General features: G+C 33.9%; 1 protein-coding gene across 2 annotated transcripts in view; it reads right to left on the reverse strand.

Annotated features, from left to right (window-relative positions):
* GABRB2 (gamma-aminobutyric acid type A receptor subunit beta2) overlaps positions 1–16864 on the reverse strand; it is a 300251-nt gene that overhangs the window by 145057 nt on the left and 138330 nt on the right. For both annotated transcript variants that reach the window (XM_074291996.1, XM_074291995.1), the window contains exon 5: positions 14439–14521. In XM_074291996.1, the coding sequence (XP_074148097.1) occupies positions 14439–14521 (83 nt within the window). The remainder of the gene's footprint in view (positions 1–14438; positions 14522–16864) is intronic.

A 16864-nucleotide genomic window follows, 5' to 3' on the forward strand; every position in this document is an offset into this window, starting at 1 on the left:
GAGAAAGAGAAGATTAACGAATTGGGCTTACAACTTAAAAGGCTAGAAAAAGACCAAATTATAAACCCCCAACCAAAAATTAAACTCGAAATACAAAAATTAAAAGGAGAAATCAATAAAATTGAAAGTAAAAAAACTATTGAATTAATAAATAAAACCAAGAGTTGGTTTTATGAAAAAGCCAATAAAATAGATAAACCTTTGGTAAATTTGATCAAAAAAAAGAAAGAGGAAAATCAAATTGATAGTCTTACAAATGAAAAGGGGGATCTTTCCACCAATGAAGAGGAAATTAGAGAAATAATAAGGAGTTACTTTGCCCAACTTTATGCCAATAAATTTTATAACTTAAGTGAAATGGATGACTTCCTCCAAAAATATAGGCTCCCTAGATTAACAGAGGAGGAGATAAATTGCTTAAATAGTCCCATTTCAGAAAAAGAAATAGAACAAGCTATTAATCAACTCCCCAGGAAAAAATCCCCAGGGCCAGATGGATTCACATGTGAATTCTACCAAACATTTAAAGAACAATTAGCCCCAATGTTATATAAATTATTTGAAAAAATAGGGGATGAAGGAGTCCTACCAAATTCCTTTTATGACACAGACATGGTACTGATACCTAAACCTGGTAGATCGAAAACTGAGAAAGAAAATTATAGACCAATCTCCTTAATGAATATTGATGCTAAAATCTTAAATAAGATATTAGCAAAAAGACTTCAGAAAATCATCTCCAAGATAATACACTATGATCAAGTAGGATTTATTCCAGGAATGCAGGGCTGGTTTAATATTAGGAAAACTATTAATATAATTGACCATATTAATAATCAAATTAATAAGAACCATATGATCATCTCAATAGATGCAGAAAAAGCATTTGACAAAATCCAACATCCATTCCTACTAAAAACTCTTGAGAGTATAGGAATAAATGGATTATTCCTTAGAATAATCAGGAGTATATATTTAAGACCGTCAGTAAGCATAATATGCAATAGAAATAAACTGCAACCTTTCCCAGTAAGATCAGGAGTGAAACAAGGTTGCCCACTATCACCATTACTATTCAATATAGTACTAGAAACGCTAGCCTCGGCAATAAGAGCCAAGAAAGAGATTCAAGGAATTAGAGTAGGAAATGAGGAAATCAAACTATCACTTTTTGCAGATGACATGATGGTATACTTAGAGAACCCCAAAGACTCTGCTAAAAAGCTACTAGAAATAATTCAAAATTTCAGCAAAGTGGCAGGATACAAAATAAATCCACATAAATCCTCGGCATTTTTATATATCACTAACAAAATGCAACAGCAAGAGATACAAAGAGAAATTCCATTCCAAACAAATGTTGATAGTATAAAATATTTGGGAATCCATCTACCAAAGAAAAGTCAGGAATTATATGAGAAAAATTACAAAACACTTGCCACAAAAATAAAATCAGATTTAAATAATTGGAAAGACATTCAGTGCTCTTGGATAGGCCGAGCGAATATAATAAAGATGACAATACTCCCCAAACTAATCTATTTATTTAGTGCTATACCAATCAGACTCCCAAGAAACTATTTTAATGACCTAGAAAAAATAACAACAAAATTCATATGGAAGAATAAAAGGTCAAGAATTGCAAGGGAACTAATGAAAAAAAACTCAGAGGAAGGTGGTCTAAGTGTACCTGATCTAAAGCTATATTATATAGCAGCAGTCACCAAAACCATTTGGTATTGGCTAAGAAATAGACCGGTAGATCAGTGGAACAGATTAGATACAAAGGACAAAAAGGGTATATCTATAGCAATCTAATCTTTGACAAACCCAAAGATTCCAACATTAGGGATAAAAATTCATTATTCGGAAAAAACTGTTGGGAAAACTGGAAATTAGTATGGCAGAAATTAGATATGGATCCACACTTAACACCATATACCAAGATAAGATCAAAATGGGTCCATGATTTAGGCATAAAGAGGGAGATAATAAATAGATTAGAGGAACAGAGGATAATCTACCTCTCAGACTTGTGGAGGAGGAAGGAATTTATGACCAGAGGAGAACTAGAGATCATTATTGATCACAAAATAGAAGATTTTGATTACATCAAACTAAAAAGTTTCTGTACAAATAATACTAATGCAAACAAGATTAGAAGGGAAGTAACAAATTGGGAAAATATTTTTAAAAACAAAGGTTCTGACAAAGGTCTCATTTCCAAAATATATAGAGAACTGACCATAATTTATAAGAAACCAAACCATTCTCCAATTGATAAATGGTCAAAGGATATGAACAGACAATTCTCAGAGGAAGAAATTGAAACTATATCCACTCACATGAAAGAGTGTTCCAAATCACTACTGATCAGAGAAATGCAAATTAAGACCACTCTGAGATACCACTACACACCTGTCAGATTGGCTAAGATGACAGGAACAAATAATGACAAATGTTGGAGGGGATGTGGGGAAATTGGGACACTAATACATTGCTGGTGGAGTTGTGAAAGAATCCAGCCATTCTGGAGAGCAATCTGGAATTATGCCCAAAATGTTATCAAACTGTGCATACCCTTTGACCCAGCAGCGCTACTACTGGGATTATATCCCAAAGAAATACTAAAGAGCGGAAAGAGACATATATGTGCTAAAATGTTTGTGGCAGCTCTTTTTGTTGTAGCTAGAAACTGGAAGATGAATGGATGTCCATCAGTTGGAGAATGGTTGGGTAAATTGTGGTATATGAAAGTTATGGAATATTATTGCTCAGTAAGAAATGACCAGCAGGAGGAATACAGAGAGGGTTGGAGAGACTTAAATCAACTGATGCTGAGTGAAATGAGCAGAACCAGAAGATCACTGTATACTTCAACAACGATACTGTATGAGGATGTATTCTGATGGAAGTGGAAATCTTCAACATAAAGAAGATCCAACTCACTTCCAGTTGATCAATGATGGACAGAGGTAGATAGACCCAGAGAAGAAACACTGGGAGGGGAATGTAAATTGTTAGCACTAATATCTGTCTGCCCAGGTTGCATGTACCTTCGGATTCTAATGTTTATTGTGCAACAAGAAAATGATATTCACACACATGTATTGTACTTAGACTATATTGTAACACATGTAAAATGTATGGTATTGCCTGTCATCGGGGGGAGGGAATAAGGGAGGGGGGGTAATTTGGAAAAATGAATACAAGGGATAATATTATAAAATATATATATATATATATAATAAAAAAAATTAAAAAAAAAAAAAAAAGAAAATGCATATAGAAATAGGCAGGAATGGAAGCATCCCACTTCCAACTCAGTATCAACCATTTTATAAAAAGGGGGCAGAAGAATCTAGGGAGAAAGTAATAGAATCCCTGTAATTCCTACTACAGAACTTGTCCTCATGCTTTCTATTGATAAAAATCTATTGTGGATCTTTAAGACCAACAACAGAGAGATATCTCTGAGCTAGAATAAGAACAATATTAATACTTCCCAGGGAAACTGTTTATATCTAAGCTGTAACATTTTCTCCCATGGTGAAGCTCATTCTGCCCACCATGCTCTTGCAATGCTTGCCTTAATTAGAATCTTTTTTGATTGTAGGAAAGAAAAATATACTTTTAATTCAGAAATTGTTTTAACTTTCTTGAATTATTCTCAGATTACAATCATTTTAAAGTAGGCTGAATGTCTCAATTAACTTTCCATTTCCCATAATAACTTTCACAATAAATTTTAATTAAATGAATCATTTTTACTTATATTCTTCAGTACATCTATTACCTTTTGAATAATTAGCTGTCAGAAGTCTACAAATTGATTAATTTTTCTGGAAAAATTTTAAAGGCATAACCATATCAAAATAAGAGTGCTTGAGACCTAACAACAAATGGATTAGACTGCCTGGCTTTAAGTCAAATGATTTGACTAGATTCTAGCACAGTCTAGAAATTTATATTCCTGTGCAATTAAACTTCTTGAATTGAAAAGCATAGTACAATTTCCACATGAATCAATATATGCTTTTCAATTTCTATTTATCTCTGATAATTTTTCTTTTCCTGTAAAGCATTTTAGAAATCATGTATCTTCCCTACTTACTTTTTTTTGTGTTTGATAAACTCAGCCTCCTTTTACTACTTTCAAAATTCCCATTTTTTCTAATTTTTCCTAGGTGTAGTGGATTTCTAGATTTGGAATTAAAAGAGACCTAGCTTCATATTCTACTTTTAAAAATTCTCAAATTTTGTTCAGATATTTTCAAATTCTCATTCCCAGTGCCTCAGTTTCCTCATCTGGAAACTATAATATGCATGGGGAGAGATATGATGACCTTTAAGATCCCTGCCAGTTGTAAATTATGATAGTTCTGTTTTTCATCTCTCCTAACATTCAGGTAAGGAGATTCCTCACAAACTCATTCACTTAAAGGCACCTCTTAGAAGTATTGCAATATAACAGAAGTACTTAAGTAAGAAAAATTGAAATGAAACCAATAGTCATTAATGTCAAAATTTCTGGCATTAGGCACTGGGGGAGCTCTCTTTATTTATTCATTCATTCATTTGTTTGTTTGTTTGTTATTTAAGTATTTGTTTATTTGCTTATGACTGAAAAATTCTTGGTGTTCCTAATATTATATATTTAAGATGTTCACATCCTAAAGGCCTGATATTAATGGTTAGTTTGTTTTTTGTTTTTGTTTTTGTTTTGTTTTTGACTGAAGAGGTGGGTGGGTCTAGGTATGTATATTACTTTTACAAAAACAGAACTGTGAGGGGCAGCTAGGTGGCGCAGTGGATAGGGCACCAGCCCTGAATTCAGGAGGACCCGAGTTCAAATCTGATCTCAGACACTTAACGCTTCCTAGCTGTGTGACCCTGGGCAAGTCACTTAACCCCAACCTCAAAAACAAACAAACAAACAAACAAACAAAAAACAGAACTGTGATTTCATTGGGATTTCTACAAGTGTTTATTAAGAACCTTCTATGTGCCCAGGCACTGTGCTAAGCACTGAAAATACCCACCAAGACAAAAACAATCCTTACTCTAGAGGATCTCACAATCTTATGGAGGAGACATTATGCAAACCAAAATGTATAAATGAGATATAGCAGGATAAATTCCATTTAGTCCCAAAGGGAATGCACTATCATTAATAAATTGGGAGTAGGAAAATGTTATGGGCCAGAACTTAAAACAAGGTGATAAGTCAGTGGAATTGATAAATACAATGGTTACCTAGTTTAAAGATATAAAATTTCCCCTTATTAGCACTTTAGCTGCATCCCACAAATTTTGATATGTAGTTTCCCTCTTTTATCTCCCATTTTCCCTTTTTTCTGACACTATTCCCTTTCCATTTCTACTTCCCTTTTTTATTATATCATTAAAATCAAATTATTCATGTAGTCTTAATGTATATGCACAACAGAAATACAATTCTCAAGAGTTCCTTTAACCTTTTTCTGCTTCTCTTGAGTCCTACAATTGGAAATCAAATTTTTTATTTAGATCTGTTTTTTTTCCTTAGAAACATATGGAATTGTTCTGTTTTATTAAATGTCTATCTTCTTCCATGGAAGAAAATGCTCAGCTTAGCTGGGTAGTTTATTCTTGGCTGCATTCCAAGTTCTTTTGGCTTTTGGAATATCAGATTCCAGGACACCTTCGATCCTTTAATGTAGAGGCAGCCAGATCTTCAGTGACCCTTATTGCGGCACCTTGGTATTTGATTTTTTTTTCCCTGGCTGCTTGTAATATTTTTTCCTTAGTCTGATAGTTCTGAAATCTGGCCACAATGTTCCATGGATTTGTTTTTTTTGTTTGTTTTTGTTTGTTTGTTTGTTTTTTAGTGTCTTTTTCAAAAGGTGTTTGATGAATTCTATCAATAACTATTTTACTTCTGGTTCTATTACTTCTGGGTAGTTAGCTTTGATGATTTCCTAAAAATAGTATCTAGGCTCTTTTTTCATCATAATTTTCCGAAAGTCCAATAATCCTCAGGTTGTCTCTCCTAGATGTATTTTCTGGGTCTGCCATTTTGGCAAGTAGATAGTTGACATTTTTCTCCAGATGTTCATTATTTATTTATTTATTTACTTACTTACTTACTTATTTATTTATTTTTGTTTTTGCTTGACTGATTCTTGATGTCTCAATGAATCATTCATTTCTATTTGTTCAGTTCTGATTTTTAATGAGTTATTTTCTTCATTAGCTTTTTAAACTTATTTTTATATGTGTCCAGTTGAGTTTTTAAATGAGTTGTTTTGCTCTATGGAATTTTTTTTTCCATTTCACTGAATTTGTTTTTTAGTGAGTTATTTTCTTTTTCCAATTCACAAATCCTACTTTCTTGGAAATTCTTTATCTTTTCCAATTCACAGAGCCTACTTTCCTGTGATTTCTTTATCTTTTCCAGTTCCCTAATTCTGTTTTCCTGCACTTCCTGTGAATTCTTTACATTTTCCAATTCACATTTAAGGAAATTGTTTACCTTTTCTAATTCACATTTCAGACCATTGTTATTCTCTTGCATAGCTTCTCTTTCCTTTTCCCATTTTTCTCCTAATTCTCTTTTTAGATTTTTTATAGTTTCTTCTAGGAGAGCATTATTTGGCATATTGCCTGGAGGCTGTCTGCTGTAAATCTCCTTGGGGTGGAAACACACTCTTTTTCTGCATAGAAGCTGTCAATTGTTTTTTTCATTTTTTTACTCACTTTTTTTTTAAGCCTTCAGGGTCTGCTTTCAGTGCAAGGAAGTTACCAGCTTCCTCTGCAGAGCAAGAATGAGCATATGAACAATATTTGTCCTCTCAATGAGCTGCAAGGAACAGCTGAGCTGTGGGAAGACTCTGGGAAGAGCTCCACATGGAAGTGAGTATGCCTGGGTATCACAGGCCAGGATGTGTAAGTGCCCTGCCAGGGAGCTGTGAGGATTAGTGATCGCCTTGGAGCTAGAGGTTAAGGAGAAAAGGTATAACTGCCCCCCCCACACCACACCCCACAAAGGCCTGCTTTGACTATTGGCAGTCATCCTATCCCCTCACCACACGGGAAGTGTCTCTGCCTGGGGAGTGCAGTCAAGCTTGGGAAATTCCACTACCCCCTGCTGAGCCCCTCACTGTGCAGATGAAAGGCTGCCCCCTACCACAAGATCCTTGCTGCAGAATGCCACAAAGAGCTGTGTCACTTCCAGTCCTGAGTGGGCACAACCAAATCCTGTCAGGCTCTGGCATCCCTCAGAGCCCCCACTACCCTAGGCTCCAACTTCTCTGCTGGTCCACTACTCCACCACTGAAGCAAAGCAATCAGGCTATGGCAGAGAGCTCTGTGTAAACCTTCCAACCACAGAGGCCGCCCCACTCCTGTTTCTATTCCTGCTCTGCACTGGTCTACTCCCACTACCTCAGGTCAAACCTTTTCTGGCAATATTCTAGATTCTCTTCCATTGGTAAGTTTTTGTACTTCCAATCTTCATGGCTTTTACCAGTCAAGTGCTGTTTTCAAGGTTGAATTTAAATATTTGGTAGAAAGGGAATGAGAGAGAGCTTAAAAAGTTCCATTTGGCTTCTCCACCATCTTGGATCTGCCCTGCTTACTTAGCTTAGCACGGTGCTTAATAGTTTTCTAGTTCAGTACATGTACTTAGTACTTACTAGAGTTCTACAAGATTCATACCTTTGATAAGAGAGCATATATAAGCTAGGAGCTTCAGCCAGGATTCAGTCAGGGAGATTCAGAAGCCAAAGAAGGCAGGCAGGAGCTCAAGCTCTCAGAACCAAGGCCAGACTGATAGACTCTCCAGAAAACTGCCCAGCCCCAGGAAAGAGATAATAAAGGATCTGGACTATAAGCAAGCTAACCAGGCTACAGGAAAGGAGACAAGACTTGGAAAAAGACAATAAAGGATTTGGACTTTAACCCCTGGCTGCACTTGTGGTGATTACTGAACTGAAATGAAAGCTGTTCCCAGAGAACCCCAAGAAAACCCCAAGAGAATATTACATTTTAGAGAGAATATCACAGGAAAAGTTCTTGAAGTTGAGACTAGTTGAAACTTGAAAGAAGTCATCCAGATTAGACCTCCAACTTAGATTCTAAAAGAATTGACTAAAATATTGAAAGAATAAGTGACTTACCTAGAATAACAGAACCAATATCTCTTATAGGTAGAATTTGAACTTGTTTTCCTGATTTTGAGGCAAGGGTTATATCTATGTCAGGATGCCTCTGATAATTTTATTACATATAAAGATAATGTTAATTGTGAGGTCCATAGAGAAATGGAAGACAGAGTAAAATAGTGGAAAAAGCATTAGAGTCAGCAGACTTGAGCTTGAATTCCTGTCCTATAATTGCTTATTGGTCATATGGTCAGCTCTCAAGGTCTCAGTTTCTTCATGTGTAAAAACTAGGTACTGGTGCAGCTAGGTGGTGCAGTGGAGAGAGCACTAGCCCTGAAATCAGGAAGACCTGAGTTCAAATCTGACCTCAGACACCTAATACTTCCTAGCTGGTATGACTCTTGCCAAGTCACTTAACACCAAATGCCTCAGCAAAATAAAACAAAACAAAAACAAATTAGGTACTATTTGTACCAACTTTATCATAAAGATATTGTGAGAGGTACTTAGAATCTTAAAAATGATATGTAAAGGAGAGTTAATATAATTATATCCATTACCTATTTACTTTCTAATATCCCAAGTAAAGTTGCCAAAGGAAATATAGAAACCATCATTTGAGCTACCTTGTTTCATTCTCAAGTTACAATGATTTTTATAAGCAAAATCAAAATTTTAATATTAGGTTAAACAAGAGTAAGCATCAATTATATCAAACAACAAGAAAAAATAGAGAACTACATTTGACACTTGATCATCATAATACATTTTGTTGCCTGTTCAACCCAAGAGAACAAAGAAAAGAAAAATAATAAAATATTTTACAGTTGAAGGGAGAAAAAGTGAAATACCTTAGAGAAAGTTATTTTTCATTGCCTTTACAGGGCAATGAAATTTTTGTAAAATATGTCTCTTTTTTTGGAAACTGAATTTTCTAACTGGACTAAAATAAAGGCAGAAAATATTCTTGATAAATCCAATCTGACACAATGTTGACTGAATTACTATTAAGATAATACCATCTTCTAAGTTCTGTGGAGAATGTGTGTGTGTATGCAAAAATCCATAGGATATCTTTTTGATTGATAGCTAATCTATATGTCAAAGACTATCAAAAACACCCATATACACACAGGCATACATTCACATGTGTGTAGGTATATAGATGTAAGTGTATATCCAAATATCTACACATTTTACGTATGTATATATATATATATATATATATATATATATATATATATATATATATATGTACACACAATACATGTATATACACACATATACAAGTAAATACATATATGTGTATATATATATATACACACACACATACACACACACACATATATATATATATATGTATGTATGTATGCATGTATATCCAATGTCTGTCTTTGATCCTGGACATATAGGTTATTTTTTTTTTTTAATCTGTCCAAGCCTAGGATGACCCTTGAATTTACAGAGGTGTCAATGGGCACCTCTGCACTGTATTCTTTATTGCATATGCAAACTTCTGGAAGATAGAACTCCCTCCATAATGGCTGGCAATTTTATGAGGCTAGACATGGCTTTCTGTGTCATTTCCCCTAGGAATTTCTGCCAGACTATCTCCTCACTTCTTAGAAAAAAGATTCTTTTATTTACTTAGTATCTCTCTCTTGCAAATCACAGGCTTTTACTGTGTATAAGGACTAAATCTAATTCTCTAAATTTAGAGAGGAAAAAAAATTAAAAATAAGGAAAATAAAGTTTACTTGCCCAAATGTATGTACAATTGCTGTATTGAATTGAGACCCACTGGAACTATTTACCTTTGTCATTTTTGTTTATTTAAAAAATTATTATGCCATAGCAAAACATAGCCTTTTAGAATTAAATACGTATTGATACATCTGTGTTTCCAATAATAATGAAAGTTGGCATTCACATAGTACTTTGAGGCTGACAAAGTACTTTGGCTTTATTTTCATTTTATGATTTATTTTTGTCTCTTCTTAATTTTACCATAGCTAGAGAAAAATAACTACACTAGACACAGGGCTTGCTAGAAAAATGCTTGCAAAGAATATTCACCTACCAAAAAGAAAACGTATGTTCTCTTATATATCTGAGTTTTATAAGAACTATATAACAATACTGCAGTGGTGGGAGTTTAGATACTGAATGGCTAGGAGTTGTTCAATATAAGACCACCTTTACTTTAAGGTGGGCTAATGACCTGAGCCACTTGGATAGTAGTGTGCCATTCATTAGTCACTTTTTCAACAAATGTTTATATAGTTGCAAACAACAAATTATGGACTTTGAGGAGAAATACAAAAACATTTAAAGAAACATAATAGGAATGTTATATGGCACAGTGGATAGAGTACAGGGCCTGTAGTCAAGACTCATCTTTCTGAATTCAAATATGGCCTCAAACACTTAGTAGTTATATGACCCTTGGCATTTTATTCTCCTTGCTTCAGTTTCCTTATCTGTAAAAAGAACTAAAAAAAGAAATGGTAAACAACTACAATTGGTTGTTGTTATCCTTCATTTTAAAATAGGACCAAAATCACATCAATATGTTAGAGTTGAATTACAGTGTGTCCAATTGTGGCTGCTCAGACCAATACAAGCTCTACCAAATGACAGGCACAAATAGTCCATATGAGCATTTGGGGTAGCTTCTCTGATTTTGTGCATCTCACATTTCCTTTGGGCTAATTCAATTCTGCTTTGTTCATAAAGCATAACACCTTCATGCCATGTTGGGTGGTCCTGTGCCAATATCTCCCATGTCAGACAACTGATTCTTAATAGACTGACCCTACACCTAGGTCATCTACCTGAAAGCCAGTGTGGCTTTGAAAATGTCCAAGGAACAGTTGATATGGTATTTACTGCCTGACAACTTCAGGAAAAATTCCAGGAGCATAATAGAGATCTATATAAAATATACAAGATCTTACTAAGGGCCTTTGGGAAAATTTGTCAAAATTCGATTGTTTAGAGAAGTTCATCAGTATAGCACATCAATTACATGATGGCATGCTTTCTTGGGTTCTGGACAATAAGCAATTATCTCATGCTTTCCCAGTCACCAATGGAGTGAAACAAAACTGTGTGCTTGCTCCCATGCTTTGTAGCATGATGTTTTCAGCTAAGTTGTCAAATGCCTTCAATGAAATCAAAGTCAGCTACTGCACTTATGGCAAATTCTTCCACTTAAGAAGACTATAAGTCAAAACTAAAGTGGAGAGAGTATTGGTGCATACGGTTTTTTTGTTTGTTGTTTACAGATGATTGTGAATTCAATGCAGCCTCCAAAGAAGAGATGAAACAAATTATGGGTCAATTCTCTGCTGCTTGTACTGATTTTATTCTAACAATTAACACCAAGAAAACACAGGTCCTCCATCAGGCATCACCACATCATTAAATATGAAACCATCTATGATAATAAATGGTGAAGTTTTGAAACCACCATAGTATCTTTGGCAAGAAAACCCCAAATGGGTCTCAGAGGTCAAGCATAATTGAACAACAATAAGAAAATATAACAAAGAAATGCTTTCATGATACTTATTCTGATTTTATAAATTTTATCTCAGTATGTAAATATATTCTGAGAGTGGGCAGTAGAGCATTAGTCAGGAAGATCTGAGTTTAAACCTTGCCTAATGCATTTACTACTATACCTCAGTTTTTACCTCTGGGACATGAAGGTATTGGACTCTAGACTTTTAATATTCCTTCCAGCTCAAAAAAAAATGATCTTCAACTAGATATTAAGATAAGGGGACATAACATTAAATGTCAGGAAACTTGTATAATTTAGGCTCACCTGCTTCTTTATTTACTGTTTTGTGATCTCTAGAAAAGCACTGGTTCTTTCAGCCTCAATAGTATAATCTGAAAAACTGTGACAATGATATCTGCTTTATTGAACTGAGAAGCTTGTGTTGAAATAAGAGAATAAAAAAAAATGAGAATATGTTATAGTTATTATAATTTTCATTTAAAATACAAATTTTTTCAACATCATGGTTCTCAAATGATTAAATTATAATTCTAATTTTTTAAAATATGATAGTTGTTTCAAATGAAAATAATTATAAAAATATTAAAATCCAGCCAAATAATTTGGATGATCCTTTCAGATGAATTATATTGAAATTGTCCTGTAACTATGCTGAGAAAAGACTAAGCCATGACAAAAACATTTATAATTCTTTAAAAACACTGTAAAAGTATGCAGAATATTTTCATTAATTTGTTCTTTGGGGAAGAGAGATATAATATGAAAATGTTGATTTAAACACACAACCAGAAATCAAATTTCTTTAAAATATGCATATATTTTGTACCACTTAAAGAAAATTTTCTCAAGGATACTTTAATGTCAAAACAATAACAGTTCTATTCAGAACAATGCTTTCCATTCAATCAATCAAATGTCTGTTAAATACAACTATCTGTCATGTATGACACACATATAAAACCAAATCATGATAAAAGGTATTATTTTAAAAGAGTTCCAACAAAGAATACAACAGAATCATATTTTAAAATATATCTCTACTTATCTATCATCTATCCAACTCCACTTATTTCTATATATCTATGTAGAGTTTTATCTATATAGATATCATAGTGCTTGGCACATAGAAGGTATTTAAAAGATGCTTCCTGATTGATTCAGTGTAAAGCATTGTTTTAAGTAGGCCATTGGCATTTTGGGAATTGAAGTACTCTTATAGAGTTTTTCTTTAAAAAGTACAAAATGTGTGCACATTTTTGAGAAGTTTGATTTCTAATTATGTTTTTCAATCTACATTCCAATGCTATATCTCTCTTCTTAACAGAACAATTTAATGAAAATATTCTTTATACTTTTAGAGTATTTTAAAGAAAATATAAAATGGCCATGTATCTAGATATAGATACATAGATAAGCATATATATGATGAACATTTGTCATAATTAAGCAGCACTCTTTAGATAAATTGTGACAGAATCTTGACTAAATAATCTGATGACTCATAATAGAGAGAGTGCTTCACATGACTATCACCAATCAATTGTTTGGTGAAAGGAGGCACCATAATGCCTCAAGAAGGGAATTCACAATATAAATAGACTTGAAAATTACATCTTTCTATATTTGGTCTAACCATTTAAAACCTGACTGTATGTATGGATTTCAGTTACTAAATTAATATGTAAAAATTAGCAAGCTGTACCTACTATATGGATGACAGATTTTTTTTTTTTTTGGTTTTGGTACTTTTTTGTTTGCAAATGATTGCAGCCTCCAAAGCAGAGAAGCAACAAAATATGAGTCAATTCTGTGTTGCTTATACTGATTTTGGCTTAACAATTAACACCAAAAAAACATAAATCCTCCATCAGGCAACACCACACCATCCATATATGAAACCATCAGTGACAAGAAATGGTGAAGTTTTGACAAAAAGTTTATAGCCATAAGAAAATAAAATTTTCAGGTTGACTGAAAATAAATCACCATAGAATTAGCAAATAAAAAGATTCATCTTCATGTTCAAGTAGATACCATGTAAGACATATGAGTAATATTTGTAACATCATAAACTGTCAAACATCTAAATAAATCATCTTAATTCACATTCTATAAATTACTAAATCACTGGAAGGTTACCTACCAGGACAATTAAAGCAGAGTTGGTCTTAACTGGTATTAGAAACTCATCCACCCTATATCTTTACTCTATCTCTGAATATCCTTAAATTCCCAACTAAGTTAGACAAGTATTTTACATACCAATCATCCTTCACTAACACTTAACTGTGCCCATAGCTCTCAAATCTTGGCTTAGTAATTGGATAACTCTGGGCCCTGAAGTATTTTATAATTGTTCTTGTTTGTCCTTTGTTTTCAAAGAGGACCAATTACATCATGTGGTAATTGTCTTCCTTGAATACCCCATACATATCTATACACATTTTATTGTAGGGGCAATGAGTACCCCATTTCCTAGTGAAGTTGTTCACCTAAAACATCACTGTTAGTAAAACTTGGAAAAGATACAAAAAAGTGTAGGAACAATAGTTGAGAAAAAGGCATTAATACACATTTCACCAGCTGTAGAACTAACACATTTCACAGTGCATAGTGACTTGGCAAATGGTTGTCTTAGAGCTAAGAATGACAAATAAATATCTTCAAAAAATAAAACTGAAAAAAATTATCTATGTATATTTCAGCTTCTATATAAAGCCAGATCAAAACCAGATTGACTCAGTAGGATTCAAAGATGTACTTACAGCTCTCAATCTCCAGGGTGCAGTTTTGCTCATCTAGGGGGTATCTGCGCAAATCCATCATGCAAGCAGCTGTGGTTGTAATTCTAAGAAGGCAATAGAAATGACAAACACCATTAGTATACCTTATTTCTAAATTAAAGTGCATAATGGCTTGAAGGAGTAAGATAAGATCCTCTGGGGACTGATCTGAGCACCTAGAAACTCGAACTCTAGTACTCACTAATGTCACTATCTGTGTAACTTGGAACCTAGCTTTTTTCCTTGTCTGGGTTTCCTTTTCCTCTTCTGCAAAATGAAAGGTTTGGCCTTGGTGATCTTTAAAGTTCCACCTGATGAAACAAACATTCTACAATTTTTTGATCCCTCAAGTTTTTCTCACACTTTTTTTCATACTTGAGAATCACCAGCAATAATCTCTCTTACTCACTACTCTTTTCTATTTTTCTTCATCTAGCTGCCATCCCCCATACCTCATGCTGTACCTCCTGGCATGAAACCCCAAATCCCTATGACCCTTGTCAGCTTGAAGCAGTTAAGAGGAGATCAACTCCCCTTTTCCCACATGCATCTGGAGGTGATGGTTTAAGGGGGGAACAAGATGAACTACTCTGAAGATCTTTGGAGAAAATCTTCAACCTTGCCTTAAATGAAGGACACTGCCCCAATTTTTTTCTTAAATGAATTTAAGTCTCAACTATTTAAGGGGCGAAATGATAGGGGTTGAGGTCCCTTTAAGATTCCTTTCTGATTTCCCAATCCCCATGACTGACCTTTATTCACAAATCCTGGTCAAAAAAGCACCCTTTTGAATATCTGGGCCCAGCCCCTACTATTTGCTCAGCTTCTCCCAGCCCTCACCAGATCTGAGCTAACTGAAAAGCCCGACAGAACTTGGGGTACCGCCCACAAAGCCCTTTTTAGGTATAAAAGAGCCAAGCTGGAGCTCTCTCTTTGCAGGAGCCCTTCCCCCCAACACATGGTAACCTTCCAGACAGGTAAGGGTTCCTACCCACCCAACGGCCACCTTTGGCCCTGGTGTCTTTCTAACTGAACTTTACTTCCAAATTTCTACAATAAACCTTTTATTTATCAATCTAGGTTTTTGAGCCTGTAAATTCATTTACAGGGGACACTGCGCCTCATGGGATCTTTGCGCCAACCAACGGGGTTCCCCCTTTCCTTTCTCTCATCAATCTCATTTACTTTTCCTCCAATTACTATTTTCCTCTTCCAATGTCAATACCCAAATTGATCAAGTTCTTCACTGATCAATCATTATTAATATTTCTGCAAATAAATCTTATTAAACCTTGCTTTATTATAACTATTGACAATTTTTCCATTTATACTCTCATTTGGTTTGAGTGACTGAATTCTTCTAAGTTAATAATCTCACTCCATGTAGGAAAAAAAAACTCAGAAAAAAATTATTACAGAAGAATTAGAAGAACTTTTAATATTTCATCATGTTGAAATGAGTATTTTTACTTGAATTAAAATTCACTTTCCCTCCATTTTTGCTGGCAGGCAGAATTGTCCAAATATCTAGAGGATCACTAAAAAAATTGTTTCTCCACTTAAATCTTACAGAAGGGAATAGAAAGGTACTCCTAAATATTTTTTTTCATAAAATGTTTTAAAATCACATGAGATAAAAACATTGAGGCAAAAAAAGAACATCTAAATTCCCTCCTAATATTAACTTTACTTAAGGTTTTCTACAGATAAATGCTATAAAGTCTTCCCAAGATGACTATGGTTTTTAATATTCTTTCCCTCTTTAAATACAAAAATTCTTTGTATTCACTTGTCTGTGTGTATTTTGTATATCCTCAGTGAAAATATCTTTTCGAAGGCAGGGACTATTTTTATTTTGATATTCTTAGAGCTTAGCATAGGGTCTTAGTAATATAATATTTGTCTAATTTAATTCATAGATTGACTAATTGACTACAAATTAAAAAACAAAACAAAACAAAAACAAAAAAAAACCTAGGGTTAATTTCATGATGGGGAAATCTAAGACAGTTGTTTTGTTGTAGCTGGGGTATATTTGATTTAGTTTCATATCTTTCTAATAATTATTTTGTTAGCATAAAAACCCTACCTCAGTTGTGAAAGTCTGAGCTAAACAGAATAAGAAGTTTTTTTTTTTTAAAGCAATACTTTATTAAATCTTCAGGTATCACTAGAAAACTAAAGAAATAGGAGTATAGGGAGTCCATTAGTAAAATATGCAATGAACTATAAATAGGTGATTTAAGGGGAACAGGGCTGAAACCCCTATGAAGTCTGGATCACTTTTAATAGAGCTTATGAAGTTTGCTAAGATGATTAAAACAAACAAACAAAAAATGTTTTCAGGGAATTAAATAGTTGCAAACTAACTTACTGTTGATATCCTGGGAACAAGTACATTAATACTA

This window comes from Sminthopsis crassicaudata, chromosome 2 (genome assembly GCF_048593235.1).
Source record: "Sminthopsis crassicaudata isolate SCR6 chromosome 2, ASM4859323v1, whole genome shotgun sequence".
Taxonomy (NCBI): domain Eukaryota; kingdom Metazoa; phylum Chordata; class Mammalia; order Dasyuromorphia; family Dasyuridae; genus Sminthopsis; species Sminthopsis crassicaudata.